The sequence below is a fragment of the Cucurbita pepo genome, chromosome LG14, assembly GCF_002806865.2.
Source record: "Cucurbita pepo subsp. pepo cultivar mu-cu-16 chromosome LG14, ASM280686v2, whole genome shotgun sequence".
In the NCBI taxonomy this organism is placed as follows: Eukaryota; Viridiplantae; Streptophyta; class Magnoliopsida; order Cucurbitales; family Cucurbitaceae; genus Cucurbita; species Cucurbita pepo.
Genome location: NC_036651.1, coordinates 7,391,845 through 7,415,884, shown reverse-complemented (window position 1 = coordinate 7,415,884; position 24,040 = coordinate 7,391,845). Strand labels below are relative to the sequence as shown.

At 35.5% G+C, this 24,040-nt stretch overlaps 1 protein-coding gene across 1 annotated transcript; it reads left to right on the top strand.

Moving 5' to 3' along the window:
• The first annotated feature begins 1,744 nt into the window (after window positions 1–1,744).
• On the top strand, window positions 1,745–23,165 carry LOC111810497 (beta-amyrin 11-oxidase-like). Its single transcript, XM_023697206.1, has 12 exons — window positions 1,745–1,971; window positions 2,824–3,307; window positions 3,906–4,172; window positions 6,237–6,326; window positions 6,425–6,503; window positions 6,620–6,726; window positions 7,114–7,235; window positions 7,491–7,590; window positions 12,889–13,155; window positions 21,911–22,109; window positions 22,714–22,898; window positions 22,992–23,165. The coding sequence occupies exons 1-12, from the start codon at window positions 1,745–1,747 to the stop codon at window positions 23,163–23,165; spliced, it is 2,301 nt and encodes a 766-aa protein (XP_023552974.1).
• Window positions 23,166–24,040: the final 875 nt, after the last annotated feature.

The window sequence follows — 24,040 nt, the reverse complement described above, 5'->3', positions numbered from 1 at the left end:
GTCGTTGTCACAAATATATCTTTAATGAAAGTTTGATTCCGTCCTTTGAAATCCGAGTCAACCTATATGAGCTCATGACATCGGTTTCAAGTTTGAACTCTATAAAATTATTTCTCTAATTTACCTTGGCCAGCTTAAAATTATGATATTTACACACAATTTAAAGGAGCTTGCTGTCCTCTGATATTTCCTGTTTTATTGATAAATCCTATTCAAATCTTTCCTCAATCTCCATTCCTCTCTCTCTAGTCATTTTCATTATGTAAATAGGTTTTTCAACTGTCTCAACAGATATTACTGGCAAATTTTAAGTTGACTGTTCTGGTATAACTTAACAGATATTACTGATTGGATATGAGATCTGATTATTACAGACCTCTTAAAATATGAAAGAAAATTACCCTAAATTAATTTTTTATAATGGGTTGAGGAGAGATAATTGTGGGGAGGGATGAGAGGTTAGCGGAGAGAAGTGGGGAAAGATTTTTTTTTTTTTTTTAAATTTAAATTTAAATTATTTATTTATTTATTATTATTATTATTATTTTAATTATTTTTTTATAATTTTTTATTTGTTTATTTATTTTTGGGCTATTACACACAAGTTCTTCTAGGAAGGTGATGGTGTCCGGGACTTCTTTGAGGAACAACATTTCCTCATCTATTAAAGTAAGCCAGTCGGCTTGTGATTTGGGTGTCGACTTTGTCGTCGACATAGTTTCGGTCTTTGCTATGTCACGGAGCTAACAAATCTCTGATACCACTTGTCACAATCGCACTCTTGATGGCAGCAGACTTGCGATTGTGCGGCACTAACTTTCGAACGACAAGTGAGCTAAGCCAATTCGTTCTTACGTCGCCTACGGCCAAGCGACGTATGCTCAAGCCTCTGGCCTTGCTTTAAAAGAAGGTTTTAGAAAACGAGGGCAGGGAGAGATTTTCGAAAGAGACATTATATAAGCAAGCAAGAGAGTAACAAGAACGGCTCACAATATATATAAGCTTGGGTAGGGAGAAGTTGACAACTAGTCATATCCCCCTACCGTACGTTCTGAGGCATTTCATGTCTGACAGACCTAGATATGATTTTTCCGAAATGTCATACTCCTTAGAAATACAAAAGTAAAACACTAGAACATGGAAAAACATACAGGGTTTGGCTTGTCATGGGCATACGGTAATGGGCAACACGCCTTGGATGAGCATGACCGTGACACCCTGGAAGTGATCTTGCCAAGCTCGAGATCTCAATTTTCCTTCACCATTTTCTTCTCAATTACAAGTACCCAACTAAACATAAGCTTTCAAGGATTTGGTTGGTGACTTTTTTATGTTCCTCGTTCGATTAAAATCATGAAAAACGTTTTGAAAAAAAATGAAAAACAAATATTTACCAACATCCTCGTTGGCCAACGTCCTTTTATTCAATATAAATATGTTGCTAAAAGAAAGAAAATAGGAAGAAAACGACCGCTTATCTGTTTTTATTTATTTATTTATTTATTATTATATTTTTTTTAATAAAGAAATTGTATTACAACTCACAATTCAACACATATCACTATCCAAGAAGTCTTATTTCTTCGTTACCAATCAAAAAATATTATTGATTAGGCTTTCTCTAAGGAAAACGATGAGCTTTAATTTAATGCAACTAGGATGAGAGATTCAACACCAAGGTGCAATACAAAATTGTGTTCTTAAGGCAACGGATCCAAAGCAAAGGTGTTAGCTTTAGAAATCAATGGAGATCATAAATGGGGTTTTCTTGATTCTTCCTTTGGGCTTTGTTTTAGTTTTTGAGGTTTTGAAGAGATTGAATGGTTTGTATTATGCTGTGAAGTTGGGGAAGAAATGGGGTGAGCTTCCTCCTGGTGATCTCTCTTGGCCACTTCTTGGTTCTACTTTATCCTTCCTCAAATCTTTCACGGTTGGTCCACCTGAAAGCTTTATTCGTATCTTTACCACCAGGTTTCTCTCTCTTTCTCTTCTCCCGTTCATGTCTATTTTATCATAATTCAATAAAAATCTTCGTTGTTCTACCAAAATGCCTCTAATTTTTTGGGATGGCTGACTTAATGATTGCAATCGCTAGTTCAGAATGACTTTCTAAGTGCTTAAAATTTCATGTGCAATAATTGACTTCCATTATAATGATGTAACATAGTTTATATACTTATGATAGGAACTAAACCAATATGAATAGGATCTTCGTTTTGTAGTTAGATACCAATTATGTTTTGGATATATATATATATATATTTGTTAGGAGAGAAACGGTTAAAGCAACATATTTTTTAGAATTCGTATACATAAGTGTGACGGGAGTTAAATCAATCCAAATTGATCTGTATTTTGTAGTTATAAGTGAATGAGGTATTCGAGAGAGTTGACTTTAAATAGTGTTAGATTTTTTTAATTTTTTCCTAGAGAATAGTTGAAGCAACCTATTTCAAAAAAATCAAACGAGCACATTTTTTAATTTTAACCTACGAGAATAACCGTACACATAAGTATGATAGGAGTGAAAGCAATCCTAACAAGTCAGTATTTTGTAGCTATGAGTGAATGAGGTGTTCAAGAGAGTTGACTACAAAGAGTGTGTTAAATTTTTTTAAACTTTTTTATTTGAGAAGAGTTGAAGTAACATATTTTAAAAAAATCAAACGAGCATGAAATTTTTAATTTTTACCTACAAGAATAACCGTACACGCAAGTGTGATAGGAGTGAAACCAATCTGAACAATATTTTGTAGTTAGAAGTGAATGAGGTGTTTGAGAGAGTTGAACATTTTTTTTTTACCTTAATCTTTATTGAGGTAGGTATGGGAAAGTTGACATGTACAAGACTCACATGTTTGGGAGAGCAAGCATACTCGTCTGCAAACCTGAAATCTGTCGCCAAGTACTAATTGATGAAACCAAATTTGTTCCTAGTTATCCCGCCTGCATGAAAAGGTTATTTGGTAGAAAGTCACTGATCCGAGTCTCCAAGGCGGAGCACCGGAAGCTCCGACGGATGACAATGGCGCCGATCAGCAGCCACGCTGCGCTCGAGATCTACATCGAGCATACTGAACACACAGTGATCAGTGGGTTGGAGGAATGGTCAAGTGTGGAGAAGCCATTGAAGCTGTTGACAGAGATAAAGGAGCTTACCTTCAAAATTATTTGGAACATTTTTATGGGTTCAACTTCCATAGACTATACCACAAAAGAAATGGAGGCTTTGTATGATGATGTTGCACTTGGCTTATTCTGTTTCCCCATCAACTTTCCTGGCTTCAACTTCCATAAATCTCTCAAGGTAACCACTTTCTTTTCCTTCTAAATATGTATATTAGACGAGAATGTCACGGTTCAATCAGCTAAAATATTATACTATCTAGTACATGTTATAGATTCAAATCTGAATAGTATATGTCTTACCCCGAAAAGTATCTTCTAACCTATGATATTTAGGTGATCCGTTTATGAATTGCAACTTTTGAAAAAATTTAATTATTTTTCAAAGCAAATCTTTTATCATGCAAATCTTTTATCGTCAGTCTCAGGGTTTTAAAGCGCGTATGCTAGGGAGAGGTTTCCACACCCTTATAAGAAATGTTTCGTTCCCCTCTCCAACTGACGTGGAATCTCATAATCCACTCCCTTGGAGACCAGTGTCCTCGTTGGGCTTTGATACCATTTGTAACCACTCAAGCTCACCACTAGATATTGTCCGCTTTAGCCCGTTACATATCATCGTCAACCTCACGATTTTAAAGTCCGTCTGCTAGACAGAGGTTTTCACACGCTTATAAGGAATGTTTTGTTCCCCTCTTCAACCGATGTGGGATCTCACATATAAATTTTTCATCAATCCCATATATGATCGATTAACGAAAATAAATGTATGAATACAGGCTCGAAAAAGATTGTATGAAATACTTCTATCTATTGTGAACGAGAAGAGGTTAATGAAGAAAAGCAAAGGGGAAAGTTGGGAAGCAAAAGATATGATGGATTTGATGACAGAAGTGGAAGATGAAGATGGTGAAGGGATGGACAATGAGACCATTACAGATTTGATTTTTGGTAAGTTATTTGCAGGCCATGAGACTTCAGCTTTCACTACAATGTGGGCAATTATATTTCTTACAGATCATCCACATATATTTCAAAGGGCCAAGGTTAGAGTTCTTTAATTTTCTAACTTGTTAACTGCATTCATTTGTCTAAATCTTATGATCTCTTTATTTTTCTTAGTTATTGCGTATTAATTTTGTCTCGAATACGTTTTTGGTCTCTTTAATTTTGTGATACAAGAATATTTGGCTCGTAGGCTAGAGTTGTGTAGTCTAAGGTTAGGAAATATACTTGTTTATCCAAAGTTATGGGGTTCACGACGACATGAATGTGATGTTCGAGTAAAAGAACAATATATGAATGAACCGAGACCATATCTAAATGATAAAAATTTCGTTAAACATGTTTGACCTAGAATGTAATAGCTCAACCTCATCGCTAGCAGATATTATCCTCTTTAGGCTTTTCCTTTCGGGATTCCCCTCAAGGTTTTTAAAACGCGTCTGTTAAGGAGAGGTTTTTCACACTCTTATAAAGTGTGTTTCGTTCTACTCCCCAAACAATGTGGGATCTCACAATCCATCCCCGTTCATAGCCTAGCCTCCTTCTTGGCGGCACTCATTCCCTTTCTCAATCNGGGCCCCCCCCCCCCTCCAATCCACCCCTTTTGGGGCCAGCGTCCTTGTTGGCATACCGCCTCGTGTCCACCCTCTTCGGGGCTCAACCTCCTCGCTTTTCCATCACCCGGTGTCTGGTTCTAATACCATTTGTAACAGCCAAAGCTCATTGCTACTAGATATTGTCCTCTTTGTGGTTTCCCTTTTGGGCTTCCCCTCGAGGTTTTTAAAACGCGTCTATTAGGAAAAGGTTTCCACACCCTTATAAATAATGTTTAGTTCTCCTCCCGAACCGATGTGAGATCTCACAATATCATGGCAACAAAGTGGTTGGAGGTTGCCTCGGCCCATTGGTTAGGGTTGCTAGAGCAGTTCTCAGGCCTGTCCATACCAAGTAGGGAGTTTGACCATTAGAAATGGTATCAGAGACAGACACCAGACGATGTACCAACGAGGAGATTGAGCCCTGAAGGGGGGTGGACACAAGGCGGTGTGCCAGCAAGGATGTTGGATTCTGAAGGGGGTGGATTGAGTTGTCTCACATCGATTGGAGAAGGGAACGAGTGCCAGAGAAGACGTTGAGCCCCAAAGGGAGTGGACTGTGAGATCCCACATATGTTGAGGAGGAAATGAAATATTTTTGTATAAGGGTGTAAAAACCTCTTCTTAGCAGAGCAGACGCTTTTTAGGCAAAGCCAAAAGAGGACAATATTTGCTAGCGGTGCACTTGTACTGTTATATGAAACAAACAAGTTACAAGACTTGTGTAGAAACTATTATACTCTACTGTGTTTTAGATTTTTTAGATGAAAATCTTACCCGGTTATACACGCTCTTTATTAAGACCAATCATTAAAAATTACATGACAGAACACTTACACTATTTATTGAGACCAATCAATAAGAGATTACAACACTCTGTATAGAAACTATTATACTCAGTGTTTTGAATTTTTTGGATGAAAATCTTAGGGAGAGGTATAGGGGAGACTAGACAATTTATTCCTAAAATATTTAAATATTTATTCAAAAAAATATCTAAACCATTTTCTTAAAATAATTAGATATTTTTATTCCTAAAATACCAATATTTTTCTTAAAATATATACACCTTCCTACAACTATGAGACTTGACTTACTAGGCGAGTGATATATTTTAACACTAATCTCTTGAAAATTTTACTACTAATATGTGCGTGAGACAAAGCTTGCTAAAAAGTTTCAAGACAATTAGGAAATGTGGCTATGTCGTAGGAAATGCAAATAAATGTCCGGTCATCAATTAGGCCTCATTTCTTACAATAAACTTATCTAATTGGTAATAAATAAGAATTTTATTTTCTAATTTTGTTTCTAACAATTAATTAAGCTACATGTTTTAGAATAAGAAACAAATAAGAGGCTAGAATTCGTTCATGCATATGGATTTGTGTTCATATAAATCTTAATCCCTTCGAAAAGCCTAGTGAAATTTAAGATATTGCTCTTTCTAATATTATTTTGGATGATTTTATCATTTTGATGGTAATTTTTAAGATTAATTTGTTTTAGGAAGAACAAGAAGATATCATTAGGCGAAGACCTTCAACACAAAAGGGTATAAATCTCGTCGAGTTTAAACAAATGAAATTTCTTTCTCAGGTATATATTTTTATCTTCAATGTTGGCTAAGATGTTTAAATAAACTACATATCTAAAACATTGTTAATAACGAAATTTTGTATAATTGTAATATCTAGGTGATAGATGAGACGCTTCGTCTTAGTAGTATTGCATTTGCTACTTTTCGTGAGGCAACAACTGATATTAATATCAATGGTTAGTCATCAATGGAGAAAGCTCGGGTTATACGATATCCTTATTTTGATTGATCTCAATCCCGTTGTGCTAAAGAAGGTGAAATTTTATAATAAGCTTGGATTTTCATTTTTTAGGTAAACTTATACCAAAAGGATGGAAAGTTATACTTTGGCATCGAGGGCTGTACATGGATGAAGAGCTACATCCTTCCCCACAAGACTTCAATCCATCGAGATGGGATGTATGCAATCATTTTCCATATTTGCTATCCTTTATTATTGATTTTGTTCTACTTAAAATCATATTCTACATGCAATAAATACATGAAATATAAATGGACTAAACAAAAAAGGGGAAGAATATCATTTAGTCTAAGTTTTGGTTCTTCAATTTCAAAATGTTACTTCTAATTTTGTAGTTTAGTTTTCATTTGGTAGGTTAGAAATTACGAATTTTAAGTATAAGTTTTCATGACTTTGTTCTTAATTTCTCCGAGAGGTCTCATATCAGTGGAGATAATGTTCCTTACTCAAAATATATTTTTTTCTCGCATGTTGTTATATCAGTTGAGTGATTGTTTATAATCATTAATGTTATTTCTTATCATTTGATTATTTATGTTGAACAGGATTTTATAGGCAACCCCGGTGCTTTTACTCCGTTTGGATTAGGAGTCAGGTTGTGCCCTGGACGTGATCTTGCCAAGCTCGAGATCTCAATTTTCCTTCACCATTTTCTCCTCAATTACAAGTGAGTTTTCTCCAACTTTTCTTCTATAAACTTCCAACACAATTAAATATAAGCTTTTAAAAGATGTAGTTGGTGACATTTTTATGTTCCTGGTTCCATTTTTCATATAGAAAAATGTTCTGAAAAAATGAATAACAAGAACTATGAATAGTAACTATATGATTCTCAAGTTCATGATTCAAGAAATAAACATTATCAAACATACCCTAATTTTTCACAATGTATTGTTAATATATACATTTTTGGTGAACGTAGGATCGAGCGATATAATCCACAATGCCAATTGACTTATCTACCACTTCCTCATCCCAAAGACAAATGCCTTGCAAGAGTGCTGAAAGCTGCAGGACAATGTGTATAACTTTAGGCATATGTATACTAATGTACTCATCAAAATTTAATAATTAATATTATTGTTAGGTTATGAAGTCGGCTTCTTATTCAATCTTTATAAAGTAGAGTTATATATGGTAAAATGTCATATACAATGAACAATAAATAATATGAGAGTAAAAAGCTCGTAAAGCTATACATGGTATATAATTATATATAATAGATTTAATAGCGATGGCATATAATTATATACATATATAATAAAATGAACCATATATATATTCTTAGTAAAACTATATATAGAAAATTGAATCATTTATATATATATATATATATATATATATATATATATTAGTAAGTGTTTTAAAAATATATTTTATGCACGGTACCCTTCATTACTGGATATACTTGAAATTATCAATATAAACATTTAGTCTATACTTAAAATTATAGTCTACATGCAATAAATATAGGGCTAAACTAATAGAAATGAGAAAGAATAACATTTTAGTCCTTAAGTATAACCGAGCAAGTCCATCCTTCGTAGATATGGTCTTTTTTGGCTTGTTATGTATCGGTGTCAGCCTCACAATTTTAAAATGCATCTGCTAGAGAGAGATTTCCACACCCTTATAAAAAATGGGTCGTTCCCCTCTTCAAACAACGTGGGATCCCATACTAAGTTTTAAATACAATTTCTATTTGGTCCTTCAATTTCAAAATGTTACCGTTTTACCTAGTTTAGTTTTCACTTAGTACTTAAATTTCGAAATGTTGCATTTTTACCTTTTATTTATTTTGGTACGATCTAGATTTTACACTTTTACTCATATCCGTAAATAATGCTCATTTTTTAGTGTCAAGTCTTTGACTTTTGATTAACTAGTTTAAAATAGTTATGATGTGGATCGTTAAAGTGAGCATAGCTGAAAATTCATGAATAAAAGTGTAAGATCTCGAATCTTATGAACCAAATGAAAACTGAACTTATAAATCTAAAGTAAAGATGTAATGTTTTAAAATTTAATGACGAAAATTGAAACTAAACTCAAAATTGAATGATAAAAATGTAACATTTTGAAACGTATAAATTAAATGGAAATTATACTAAAAATTTAGGGACAAAAAAGGTATTTTTCTCTCCCGTTGTTAAACTATTTATAACCATTAATGTTGTTTCTTACCATTTGATTATTTATGTTGAACAAAATTTTATAGGCAATCCAGGTGCTTTTACCCGTTTGGATTAGGAGTGAGGATGTGCCTTGGACGTGATCTTGCCAAGCTCGAGATCTCAATTTTCCTTCACTATTTTCTACTCAATGACAAGTGAGTTTGCTCCAACTTTTCTCTATGAACTTTTAACACAACTAAATATAAGCTTTTAAGGACTTGTTCGGTGACGTTTTTGTTGGATGATGAAAGTCTCACATCGGCTAATTTAAGGAATGATCATAGGTTTATAACTAAAGAATACTCTCTCCATTTCCATTGGTACGTGGCCTTTTGGGAAGCCCAAAGCAAAGCCCTAAATTTAGTCGTGCCAATCATTAACCAGAGGAAAGCCATGAGAGCTTATGCTCAAAGTGGACAATATCATATCATTGTGAAGATCCCTGATTCCTAACAATTTTTATGTTCCTCATTTCGTTTTCAATAGAAAAAAGCATTTTGAAAAAACGAAAAACAAGAACTAGTAACTAAATGATTCTTGAGTACAAAGTTCATAAAATAGGAGTATTATCGAACATATCCTAATTATTTCACAATATATCGTTAATATATACGTGTTTCATGAATGTAGGATCGGGCGTTATAATCCACCATGCCAATTGACTTATCTACCAATTCCTTATCCAAAAGACAAATGCTTGGCAAGAGTGCTGAAAACTACGTGACAACGACTACAAGTGCTTCTCAATCTTATTTATCCCAACAAATGAGCTTCATGATTGTATTAAGCTTTTAAAATATGGTATATGTTTGTGTGTATATGTGTACTTATGTACTCATCAAAATTTAATAATTAATACTTATAATCATGAAAGAATTTAATTTTGCACAAAACTTTTAAGGTAGATATTTTTGCTACATTTCCTTCATCTATGAACATTGTATGTCCTTTGGACATCATGTCGTGATGTTTATTGTTTTCATATTCAAGATTTAACAATACGTATCAACTTCATGAATTCCGTTTTAGAACACATCGACCTTCAACTTATTTGGAAGAAGTTCTTCTCCATACTCACCGCTCACATCATCGTTTAAAGTCTTAAAAACATTCTCAACTTAGACATTTTCACCTACTTTTTTCTCTTTTCGGATGGTAAATATTTCTCAAGACATGGAGTGTGAATCTAATTCATATTTGAATTGAAACTCAGAAACTAATGCAAGTTCTTCCCCTTGAATAAGATTGATTCATATATGAAAGATGTTGAAAATAACTTCTTTCGAAATTGACTATTTATCCCTCTATGAACAAATGAATCGGATTGAGTAAATAGCTCGGCGGACGAATGAACCGGATCGAATTGGAAAATTGAAAGTGGTGGAGAATTTATACTATCAACCTCACCATCATCTGCATTATTTGCTTCTTGGATCCGTTTTCCACGATGAGAAGTAAAGAAGTCTTCAAGTAAATCAAATTTTCTCGGATTCTCTCCCTTTTTCTCAATCGAAAAAAAAGCTCAAGTTATTTAAAATTGTTGGAATCCCACGTTGACTCACGAATAGAAATATCATGGATATACTAAGGGATATTATTTCAATTGATATGAGATATTTTGAAAAAATCAAAAGTGAAATCATGAGAACTTATGTGTAGAGTAGATAATATCGTACCATTGCAGAGATTACTTGGTCCTATCTAATATTTTGATCTGATGTAAAATAAAAATCTGAATAAATGACCTAATCCAAATGACATGAAATAAACAAAGGCATAGAAATCTTAATCACAAAAATTTCAAATCTTTTTAATTCCAACGTAAGTAAGCAATTAAAAATAATTTCTTCACATTGAAGCTAAAGAATTTAAAATTATTCATTGAACTTTCTTCATTCCAAGCATAACGAATAGCCATGGCAGCTACCTCTTTACCAACATCATGGTTGACACTCTTTTTTCTTTATTCAATATATATGGTGCTGAAAGCAAGAAAAATAGGAAGAAAACGACCCCTTAACTGTTTTTGAATAAATAAAATCTATTACAACTCACAATTCAATTCATATCGCTATGCCAGAAGATTTATTTCTTTGTTGCCAATAAAAAATATTATTGATTAAATTTTCTCTTAAGAAAAAGAGGTTCTTTAATTTAATACAGCTAGGATGAGAGATTCAACACCAAGGGGCCATACAAAATTGTATTGATAAGGCAAAGGATCAAAAGCAAAGGTATTAGCTGCATAAGTATCGATAAGGTAAGCTCCTTGAGCTAAATAGAGATATTCATTTACCCGGCAAGAAACCATCCTGAATAAAGTGCAAAATTCCAGTTTAAAGGAGAAATGGAAGAGAGAGGGAGAAGAAAATTTTTGGTGTTAGCTAAATGAGAATGAGGAGATAGAGATTATAATCTCCGTCCCTATCCCGCCCTGAAAATATTTGCTGATATCACCGCATTTAAATGGTGGTGAAAGTTCTCTATTTATAATCTATTTATAATCATTTACCGAATAGAGAATTATGGTAAATTACAAATGATATGGAAAGAACGATGAAATGAAAGAATAATAAATGGATACAAGATATTTGTCTTTAATAAAAAAGAAAATAAGTAAGTCGTGATATAAGATATTTGCATGCTACATATGTAAATCGTAATTCAAAAATAAATATCCTTAACACCTCCCCTGCAAGCTGAGTGTCGAATTTGAACGAACATGAAATTTGGATTTGAAAAATTCAAAGAGAGGTCGATAAACACTTTTTGTGAAAATGTCAGCAACTTTGAGATGAGAAGTACATATTATGTGTTAAACCGAAGGGCTATGATACCATTAGACTAAATCACCACACCTATATTTATAATCATTTACAAAAGAGAGAACTATGGTAAATTACAAATGATATGGAAACAACAATGAGAGAAAAGAATAATGAATGGATACCAGATAAAAAGTCAAATAGGTAAGCCGTAATGTAAAATATTTGCCTATAATAAACGGTCAAATATAATGTATATGGTAAACCGTAATTCAAGCCTAGATATCCTTAACATGCCCAACCAAACATTTATTTTTGTTGTTGGACTAGTTTTATCAGCTGTGGCTTGAATGGCAATTTAAAAATGTGAAAAGGTGGACAAGGATGTGGATGATCTCTAGAATCAGTTTTTGAAAATCAATATAAAGGTGATTAGTGTAAAAAAGATTTATATCTTTACCCATCAACTTTCGAGGCTTCAACTTCCACAAATCACTCAAGGTAACTCCCTATCTTCTCGTTTTGCGGGTTTGCGATTTTGCCTTTTATCTCGAAACATTCTTTATAAGGATATAGAAACCTCTCCATAACATATGCGTCTTAAAAAGCTTGAGGAGAAGTCCGAGTGAAAAAGTGAAAGAGGACAATATCTAGTAATGGATTTGGGTCATTACACAATAATAATTTAACTTGGTATCAAAATACGTAGTAGTGTGTAGAAATGTCCATGGGCCATAGGGTAGAGATGCATTTCTTATCTTCGTCCCGGACTCCTGTTTCAATTTCCATAAAATTCTTCAATTATTTTTGTGAGGGATCTAGTTTTTCAAAAGATTTTTTCCCGTCTTTTATGCTAAGAATATTGATTAAGTCATCCTAATAAATTTACTAATATTTCATGACAAAAATATAATATAATGTTCAATATAATATCTAAAAACTCAAATTTCAATATTACAACATAATACTTCACACATAAATAATATATAAAGTGGGCGGAGCAAAATTTGACATACCGTTCAAAACTTACCTGGTTAGAAATTTGTTAGACTATTATCCGTTATAGGTTGTCAAAACTACCTAAGTCATTGTCATACCGTTCCATATCAACACCACACTCATTCCAAGTCCCAATTTTCATCAAAGGTTCTAATAGATTTCAAATTATTTCAAGAAAAAAAAATCAAGAGTAATATTGCAACTTTTGAAAAAATGTGAGTACGTTTTAACTTTAGAGGTATTTTTGTAGTTTAACTTAAATTTATCATAACCCGTCGGTTAACTTTTAGAATTGATGGAGGATTGGTTAAAAACGCTAATTGAATTGATAAATGTTCGTGTAAAGTATAGCTTAGAACTATTGATTTCTTTTCTTATATAGGCTAGAAAGAAGTTGCTCAACATACTTCAATCCATCATCAACCAAAAGAGATTGGCGAAGAACATGCAAGGAAAAAGTTGGGAAGCCAAAGATATGATGGATTTGCTTATGGACGTGAAAGATGAAGATGGTGAAGAGTTGGATGATGAAGCCATTATAGATTTGATATTTGGTAACTTATTTGCAGGCCATGAAACTTCATCTGTTACAGCAATGTGGGTTGTTTTGTTTCTTACAAAGCATCCACATGTTTTTCAAAGATCCAAGGTTAGTATTAAGGTTTAAAAGTTTCAATAATATCCTAAACATTCTAAAAAAATATTTATAAACTTTCCATACAAGTTCGAAAATATTTTTAGTGTTAATATTTTTACAGTTAGTACAATATTTTAAAAATATTCATGAACTTTCTAGAGTAACATTAAAATGTATGTAAATAATCTATGATATGTCGATAAAAGCTTTACATCCACATATTGATAATAAAAAAAAATTTGAATTTTTTAAGTTAAAATGAGTTAATGCTACTATTAAAATTGTATCGATTTTTTTTTTTTAAATATAGTATTAATAGTATAAATATTTTTGAATAGTTAAAAAAAAAAGTTGAAAGGTATTAATAAAATTCTTAGAAGTTCTGATACCATGTTAATATAAGAATGATGCTCTAAATATCATGTTGAGAATGATGCTTTGATACTGTATTAAGAATGATGCTTTCATTCTTAATATATATATGAGAGCGATCACATTTTTAGCATAGTATCAAAGCATTATTTTTAAGAACATTTTTTTTTAAAAAAGTACTAACGATTTCATCTAAAAAATTTTACAATAGTATTATTTTTCATATTTTAAGTTATAGATGAGACGCTCCGAATTAGTGGAGTCACATTTATGGTTTTATGTGAAGCATTAGCGGATGTCGAAATTAATGGTGAGTTATTAAATATATTTTTGGTAGAAGAAATTATAATAATTTATTTTTAATAATATTGGGTCATGTTATTATTCTTTTTTATTTTATTTAGGTAAAATTATACCAAAGGGATGGCAAGTCATACCTTGGTTTGGAGAGCTTTTCCATGATGAAAAATATTTTCCTTCCCCACACGAGTTCAACCCTTCAAAATGGGATGTATATAACTCAACCCTTCCTTTTTCTAATCAAAGTTATTGGATTAATCACTTTTTTTATGCAATATGTGAGATATCATTATGCTAAACTTAGCTTAATTTAATAACTTCTCCTAATCATATTTTAAAAAGACTCGATGACTTGTGAGATCTCATATTGGTTGGAGACGGGAACAAAGCATTTCTTATAAGAGTGTGGAAACCTCTCCCTAGCCATCTTAAAATTGTGAGGCTCACTATCACGTGATGTGTGCCAGTGAGTCCCAAAGGGGGGGTGGATTGTGATATCTCACATTGATTGAAGAGAGGAATGCAACATTTCTTATAAGAATTCTTAAAACCGTGAGGCTACTAGCGAAGCACTTCAGGGTGTGGTGGATTGTGAGCATTTCTTATAAGACTTCTTAAAATCGTGAGGCTGCTAGCGAAGCATTTAGGGTGTGGTAGATTGTGAGCATTTCTTATAAGATTACTCACCCAGATTCACCGCTAGCAAATATTGTCCTCTTTGGGCTTTCCCTTTCCGGCTTCCCCTTGGCTTTAAAATGCGTATGCTTGGGGAAGGTTTCAACACCCTTATAAATTGTGGTTTGTTCTCCTTCCCAACCAATGTGGGACATCACAATCTCACATTGATTGAAGAGGGAAACGAAACAATCCTTATAAGACTTTTTTAAAGCTGTGAGGCTACTAGCAAAGTAGTCCTTATAAGATCCCATATCGACTAACAGGGAATTTGAGCTATTACATGACATGAAGAATTTAAGCAACCCATACTCTCGAACGCTCCTCTACCTCGACCGGCAGCCTGCAAACACCTGGGGAGAAAAAAAAAACGAAAATGGGATGAGTATAAAAATTATACTCAGTAAGCCACCTATTTGTAGGCTCTCATCGCATCCTAACTTAACAGAATTCCCATGGTCTTCTAATTGGCTGTAGGCCGTCTGGTTCTGGTCTTAGTCCCTTTGGGGCTTGCCCCTTGGGACTTTCTCTATGGAGGTTCTCCGTCCTTTCATTTAATACTTAAGGGTCCCTTATGCTAAGCTGACATGACCGACGTCTCTCTATGAGGCGCTACCTCTGCATGGCTATCTGAGACTACATGGTATTTAGCCTAGGGGTGTGCTGAATACCTCCTAAGCCCGTGACAGTCCCCTAGGGGAGGGCGCAACCCAACCCATTCCCGTGTAGCTGACAGACTGTACGATGTGGGGACATTTCCCATGCAAAACGGCTAGGAGCAGTAAGAATTGGTCAGGAACCTCTGGTTCCCCCACAAAGCTATAGAGGCCGTTCAGACAACTAGCAGTCTAAGAACACTCAAGGTACTTCTTCGTCGTGGTAATCTGTTAGGTTCCTAGGGGGAAGGTTGTATTTAGAATGAATGACTTGTCGCTCCTAACTACAAATCCCTATGCTTATTATAGTAATGGTTCATGAAAAATAACAGAGTGTGCATGCAGATGTCGACTAACATCATCATACATAACTCATGCAAACTAGACATGCATGCGTCACGGGACGATGGCCTCCGTCAACCACCCGGAACACGGAGTCCGTGCTCAGGGGCGATNCCACACGAGTTCAACCCTTCAAAATGGGATGTATATAACTCAACCCTTCCTTTTTCTAATCAAAGTTATTGGATTAATCACTTTTTTTATGCAATATGTGAGATATCATTATGCTAAACTTAGCTTAATTTAATAACTTCTCCTAATCATATTTTAAAAAGACTCGATGACTTGTGAGATCTCATATTGGTTGGAGACGGGAACAAAGCATTTCTTATAAGAGTGTGGAAACCTCTCCCTAGCCATCTTAAAATTGTGAGGCTCACTATCACGTGATGTGTGCCAGTGAGTCCCAAAGGGGGGGTGGATTGTGATATCTCACATTGATTGAAGAGAGGAATGCAACATTTCTTATAAGAATTCTTAAAACCGTGAGGCTACTAGCGAAGCACTTCAGGGTGTGGTGGATTGTGAGCATTTCTTATAAGACTTCTTAAAATCGTGAGGCTGCTAGCGAAGCATTTAGGGTGTGGTAGATTGTGAGCATTTCTTATAAGATTACTCACCCAGATTCACCGCTAGCAAATATTGTCCTCTTTGGGCTTTCCCTTTCCGGCTTCCCCTTGGCTTTAAAATGCGTATGCTTGGGGAAGGTTTCAACACCCTTATAAATTGTGGTTTGTTCTCCTTCCCAACCAATGTGGGACATCACAATCTCACATTGATTGAAGAGGGAAACGAAACAATCCTTATAAGACTTTTTTAAAGCTGTGAGGCTACTAGCAAAGTAGTCCTTATAAGATCCCATATCGACTAACAGGGAATTTGAGCTATTACATGACATGAAGAATTTAAGCAACCCATACTCTCGAACGCTCCTCTACCTCGACCGGCAGCCTGCAAACACCTGGGGAGAAAAAAAAAACGAAAATGGGATGAGTATAAAAATTATACTCAGTAAGCCACCTATTTGTAGGCTCTCATCGCATCCTAACTTAACAGAATTCCCATGGTCTTCTAATTGGCTGTAGGCCGTCTGGTTCTGGTCTTAGTCCCTTTGGGGCTTGCCCCTTGGGACTTTCTCTATGGAGGTTCTCCGTCCTTTCATTTAATACTTAAGGGTCCCTTATGCTAAGCTGACATGACCGACGTCTCTCTATGAGGCGCTACCTCTGCATGGCTATCTGAGACTACATGGTATTTAGCCTAGGGGTGTGCTGAATACCTCCTAAGCCCGTGACAGTCCCCTAGGGGAGGGCGCAACCCAACCCATTCCCGTGTAGCTGACAGACTGTACGATGTGGGGACATTTCCCATGCAAAACGGCTAGGAGCAGTAAGAATTGGTCAGGAACCTCTGGTTCCCCCACAAAGCTATAGAGGCCGTTCAGACAACTAGCAGTCTAAGAACACTCAAGGTACTTCTTCGTCGTGGTAATCTGTTAGGTTCCTAGGGGGAAGGTTGTATTTAGAATGAATGACTTGTCGCTCCTAACTACAAATCCCTATGCTTATTATAGTAATGGTTCATGAAAAATAACAGAGTGTGCATGCAGATGTCGACTAACATCATCATACATAACTCATGCAAACTAGACATGCATGCGTCACGGGACGATGGCCTCCGTCAACCACCCGGAACACGGAGTCCGTGCTCAGGGGCGATGTCATCCCTCGAGCACCCGAAACGTAGAGTTCACAATTTCGACATGAATTAAACATATGCATCCATATAGCGGAAGCTTAAAGCATACAAGCAACACCCAGATAATTCACCCAATATGCTCATAACAATCGATCTACTTAGTCTCATTCATGGAGAGCTAATCTAAGGCAAATGTACTAGCATGCATACAATCCAAGCGAATCCTACAAGTATTTCTTTCTAAATACCGGGTGGTGACTTACCTGGTTGACGTGTGCCCTTTCACTAGCGCTTCTGCACTAATAGAGTGTCCAAAAATATTGATTCTCTCCAATTAGGACCTAAATTACATAAAAATATGATTATAATTGAAATCGCGGGCAAACAGAAGTGAAACGGGCTAGAAACTAACCCTCACGCACTGCGCCTGCCGGGAGAAGGACTACTCGCGAGTTTCATGCGCGAGTACGACGCGCGCACTTTCAGCGTAGTCGCGGTCTGGTTTGGGTCGGTTCGCTCGTGCGGGCCGCGGCTAGTTTGGATTTGAAGGCGACACATGTCGCCGTCTCGCTGGAGCTACGTGGCTCCAGCCGATGCTCGACACGTGTCCCCAGCCTGCACACCCGCGTCTTGTGGCTCGCCGTTGACTCATGGCTGCCGAAATTTCTTCTCTCTCCATTCTTGGGCGATTCTCGGGTTTCCGCCTTCAAATCGAGGTTTCAGCCAAACTTCTTCACAGATCCTGTGGAGAGTTGTTCCTAGATGAATATATCAAAATTTTAGACCTTGATTCACAATGGAGAGTTCTAGATTTGAGAAAAAATATCAAAATCTTAGCTTGCCGATTTTCTCGATCTCTTGAAGGAAATTGGGACTCTGAATGCCAACATCTTCTTCTTCCTTCTAAGGAGAAGTTCTTGTCATTAGATCGTGGCTGGTGGCAACATCTTCTCTAACTCTCTCTTCCTCACTTTTCTTCTTTTGTCACACAATTGCTAGGATTCCATTTGGACCCTTTTAGTGGCGAGAGGGGCAAAATTACCTATTTGCCCCTCTAGTGACTTTAACCATTTTTTTTCCTCGGGTGCTACAGTAGGAAGCCCTCCAGGGCGAATGTACGCGCGTGAGTAGTTGTTTTTCCTTCTATTCGACCTCCGTTTGCTTGTTTTTCTTCCCGATTTCAGCTCTAATCCTATTATTATGTGAAATTGGACCTGTCACAGAAATTCCAGAATATTTGGAACCCTCTCCGTTAAGAAACTCGAGCTTGGGAAGGCACGCGTCAACCATGTAAGTAACCATTTGGATTCCCACGAGCAGTACTTGTAGGAACCGCTTCGAATAAGCATGCATGCTACCATAACGATAAACTTAGCTAGCCGAACCTAGCATATGAGTATGGAAACCATGGAAATGAAATAATTAAGAAAGTCAATGGAATCTAGATATGAACGATTTTGTATCTGTTTAAATTGAGATTGTGATAATATATGTATTGCATCAGGAGGAAGGGAAACTTTTGAAATCTGCACTTCGGTGAAGACGGATGTTATCTTCCCGTTGAGCATGTTTGTTAATATTGCATGAATTGCTACATGTTAACTGTAGTGCATGATTGCTTGTGTTATCTTTATTCTTGAATAGGAAGAAACTACGAGCCTAGACTAGGGCATTGGAGACTATGTAGGCTAGACAGAACCCTAGAGTGGGATACCTCTAGAATACCGTGCATTTAGACCCGCGAAACGATTACTAGCGGATCCAGAACCCAGAATTCCAAACCATGACAGGTTTGTGAGACCTTGCACGAGAATCCTAGAGATGAATGAATCCAAGTCTAAGCCACCTAGAGTCCACCCTAAAAAGACTAGTAGGATACCACGATAACCGAAGGTAGCCCACTAGAGTTGAGCAGTGTGGATAGTGTCACCAGAACCTCCACTTCCATCTCTGCTCTAATACCGTAGCGTCGAGACAGAGCTCTAGTACTAAGATCGTTGAGCTAGGCAGATCCAGATAGGGAAGTGTGATAGGTGCCCAAACCTAGTGGTGATAGCTAAGAGGTCTTATGAACAAGACTCCTGGGCCATAGAAACCCATCCCTAAGCGGGGAAACGTGGAGCCTCATAGGATGACTTAGTAGCTGACCGACACACAGGGGATCGCAACCCCCGATTTAGTGGAAGTATGGACCCGTGGGAGAGTTGTCAGCTAACCTCCCCGAATGATGTTCAGACAAAGTTATGTATTCAGATCCAGCCATACGAACCCCTCATATTACTGGTGAGGTTGCGCCTCACCTCAGGACACTGATCATTCCACTGCATTAGATGGGCAAGCCTCCTAAGATACAAGAAAGAGAGTTGCAGCTTAGTTTGCACTCACTAGAACTCTGAGATAAGACCATGGATACCTAATAAGATGAGGATGCGAAAAAAGCCTACAAGTAGGTTGCTTACCGAGTATTTTGATACTCACCCTGTTTTCCCCTTCTTTTTTTTTCAGGTACCAGTCAATACGGGGAGATTTTCGAGAGATGCACTGTCACAGAGGGGTGTCGTTCTGGAGCGTCAGTCCCTTCTCATATTTGTATTTCCATTTGTATTTTCTTTTACCAGTTGTAACATTTGACTTTGATTTTATATTTTATTTTGGTTAAAAGTCCCTAATATCCTTTTCTTGTTTTAAATTTTATTGAATTTTTATCTTCTATTTTATTTTTTTTAATTTTATTTGTTTTCAATTTCGTCTTTTTATTTTTCGAAGCCACAAAAATCAGGTCGTGATATTTATAAACCTCTAACACAATTAAATATAAGCTTTTAAGGACTTTTTTGGTGACATTTTTATGTTCCTCGTTCCATTTTTAATAGAAAGAAGTGTTATGAAAAAAATAAAAAAGAAGAACTATGAATAATAACCAGATAATTCTAGAGTACACAGTTCGAGAAATAGGAATATTATCGTACAAACCCTAATTTTTTCTTAATATATCCTTAATATATATGTGTTTTGTGAATGTAGGATCGAGCGATATAATCCACAATGCCAATTGACTTATCTATCAATTCCTTATCCCAAAGACAAATGCTTGGCAAGAGTGCTGAAAGCTGTATGACAAAGTATAAGTGCTTCTCAATCTTGAACTTTATGATTATGTTAAGCTTTTAAAATATGGTATATGTTTGTGTGTATATGTGTACTTATGTACTCATTAAAATTGAATAATTAAATATTATATTATTGTTATTATAGTTTATTCAATTGTTAACCATATGTAAAGTAAAAAATTGGTAAATATATATGGTAGATGGTTATATATAGTAGATTAAAAAGCTCGTAAAGCTAAATAGATTAGATAATTATATACCATTATATGTCGTAAAACTATATAGAGTAAACTAAACCATATATATACCCCTTACTAACTCTATATAGAGTAAATTGAACTATATATATATAGCTTATATTTAGTTTTTTGAAAATACACTTTCTGCCTTCTCTATACCCTTTCTTGTTGTATATACCTCAAATCATCAATATAAACATTTAGCCAATATTACTCCTTACCTTTTCCCTCCTATTCTTTGTGTTTATCTAGATCGAGTGTGTACGTTGTTGTGCAATCCTAACAACTGGTATCAGAGCTAGGTGAGATTCACAACGATCTGTGAAGATGGAAAGCTTAAAGATTGGAATTGAGAAGTTTGATGGATCTGATTTCAGTGTCTGGAAGATACAAATTAATATCAGAAAGATCTTCACGAACCTTGTCAGGGGTGAAGTTGAATACTATGATCACAGAATAATGGAAGCTCAAGGATCGATAGGCGCTAGGGTTGATACGGTTGATGTTGTCGAGAAATGTGGCGTTCAACATCATTAAGGAGAAGACAATGCCAAATCTGTTGAAGGCGCTGTCGAATGTGTATGAAATATCGTCGGCTATAAACATGGTGTATTTGATGCGAAGATTGTTCAATCTTCTAATGTCTGAAGGTAGATCTGTTGCAGATCATATACATAAATTCAATATGATTGTAAGTCAACTAAGTTCAGTGAGCATTAATTTCGAAGATAAAATTAAAGCATTGATTTTGATGTCATCTTTACTCGAGTCGTGTAATATTGTTATTGCTACAATTAGCAGATTTTGAGAATTTGAAAAAAACTGAAGTTCGATGAAATTCGAGATCTAGTTCTCAGCGAAAGTATTCGCAAACGAGATATTATGGATTCATCACGCAATGCTCTCAGTGTTGATCCAATGGAAAGAAGTAAATCAGATTGCCCAAACAAAGGCGAATCAAAACCAAAAAGCTAAAAAAAAAATATTCCAAACATACCAAACATAACATATTGAAATTGTGGAGAAAAAGGTTGGACAGATTGTACAAGACCAAATGTAAACCCAATCACAAATTAGAGGATGATAATGATTCTATAAATTTATGGATGTTATAATTCTTAGCATGAATAGTTCAATTGAATCCTGGATTTTGAATTCTGGTGAATCTTTTCATTCGCCTCTAAATAAGGAGTTGTTTTTTTAATTTCAAATCCGAAAACAAAGTCTTGGAGATTAAATGGAAGGGAGATCCTTGCATAAAAACTCGTGTAGGAGATCAATGAACATTAAAGAATATCAGATATATTCATGGTTTAAAGAAGAACCTCATCTCTATTGTTGAGTTGGACAGTACATGTTATGCAATAGAGTTTAGGAAGAGTTCGTGGAAGATTGTGAAGGGGGTTATGATGGTAGCACGTGGCCTGAAATCTTGAACCTTATACCCCATTCAGGGTGTATGAGTATGGTTATTGTTGCTAAGAGTGCTTTCAATTCAAGTCTATTGCACAATTTTCTTGGACATATGAACGTCAAAGGAGTAAAGATGTTGGCTGCGAAAGGAGTTTTAGAAGGTTTGAAATTTGTTGACATGGGTCCTTGTGAGATCTGCGTTATGAGCAAACAAAAACAAGTTAGTTTCACAAAAGCTTCCACAGAATTGAATAAAATGCGGTTGGGAGTGGTCCATACAGACGTTTAAGGACTATCTCCAGTTCCATCACTTGGTGGATCAAAGTTCTATGTCACCTTTATCGGTGATTTCAGCAGGAAAGTGTGAATTTATCTCTTGAAACACAAGAAATGGAAAGCTGAAGTTGAAAATCAAACCGACTTGAAGATCAAATGTCTGAGGTCTGACAATGGAGGAGAGTATGACAAGTCAAAATTCAAAGCATTTGGTGCAACTGAGGGAATTAGACAAACGAGAACAGTTTTCGATAAAGCAAGACAAAATAGTGGTGTTGAAAGGATGAACAAAGCATTGAATGAACAGGCAAGGTCTATTATGATTCATTCTAGATTGCCAAGGACATTCTAGGCCGATACTGTAAATACAACAGTCTACTTGATCAATAGAGGGTCGTCAGTACTCTTGGAGTTCAAGTTGTTAGAAGAAGTATGGACAGGAAAATAACTCAAGTATTTTCTGAATTGCATATATTCATGTTGATTCAGAAAAGAGTGACAAGCTTGATGTTGAGATTGTGAAGTGCTACTTCCTAGGCTATGGTTCTTACATGTTCGAGTACATGTTTTTAGATGACAAGAACAGAAAGGTCCTGAGACATTGTGACCTGACTTTTGATGAAAATGTCATGTACAAGAACAAAATGAAGAAGGGTTTCAAGACAACGAAGCAAGTGGGAGTTGAGGTTGAGTTGCAGAAAGATTCACCTAGTGATGTTGTAGCAGTTACTAAATAAACTCCTGAGACTGTTATCGAGGAACCAAAGGTGGAGCATGTGACACCTCAGCAGCAGTTAAGAAGATCATCGAGAAATATTAGAGTACCATATAGTTATTCACCCTCATCACACTATTTGTTGCTGATTGATAAAGGAAAACCAGAGTCCCTCTATGATGTTGTGATACAACCTAGTGGGAACATGTCATGGATGCTGAGATGAGTTGGATGTCTATGCCTTAAAATAAGTTAACTGTGTTTGATGTTGCAAGAAAAGGGAATAGGATGCTTGAGAATCAGATAACTGTATTTGGTGTTGCAAGATAAACGTTATCAAAATCTATATTGAAATCGAGTGGCAAATCTTAATTCAATCAAGCTATTTTTGCTGGGACTTTTATCTTTTCTTTTAGGTTCACCCTTTTTTGAATCATAACCGAGGTGTGAGGAAAAGAGGGTCAATTTTTCCCATCCTTTTCTTATCTTATTTGCAAGAAGTTTAGTAGGTCTCACGCTTCAAACTGATGGTGTCTCGATATTCTCATTGACGTTAGTGCTCCCATTTTAATAAATTTATAAAATACAACTCCCCAATACGATAGAATTGTTTGATCTTAGAGAAGATCTTCTATAACTTCTCCAATATCTATAAACGACAATGATAGAAGTTAGTAAGTATGGTAATTATATCGTTGGCTAGAATCGGTGCTCTACGTTCGAGATAGGTTCTATTCTGACATACGCTCCACCTCAAATAGTACTAGAAAATAAATAAACAAACATTTACCAACTTCCGCATTGGCCTACGGCTTTTTATTCAATAAATATGCTGCTAAAAGAAAGAAAATAGGAAGAAAACGACCCCTTATCTGTTTGTTTTTTTTTTCTAAAGAAACTCTATTACAACTCACAATTCAACACATATCACTATCCAAGAAGTCTTATTTCTTAGTTGCCAATCAAAAAAAAATTATTGATTAGCCTTTCTCTAAGGAAAACAAGGAGGTTTAATTTAATGCAATTAGGATGAGAGATTCAACACCAAGGAGCAATACAAAATTGTGTTCATAAGGCAAGGGATCCAAAGCAAAGGTGTTA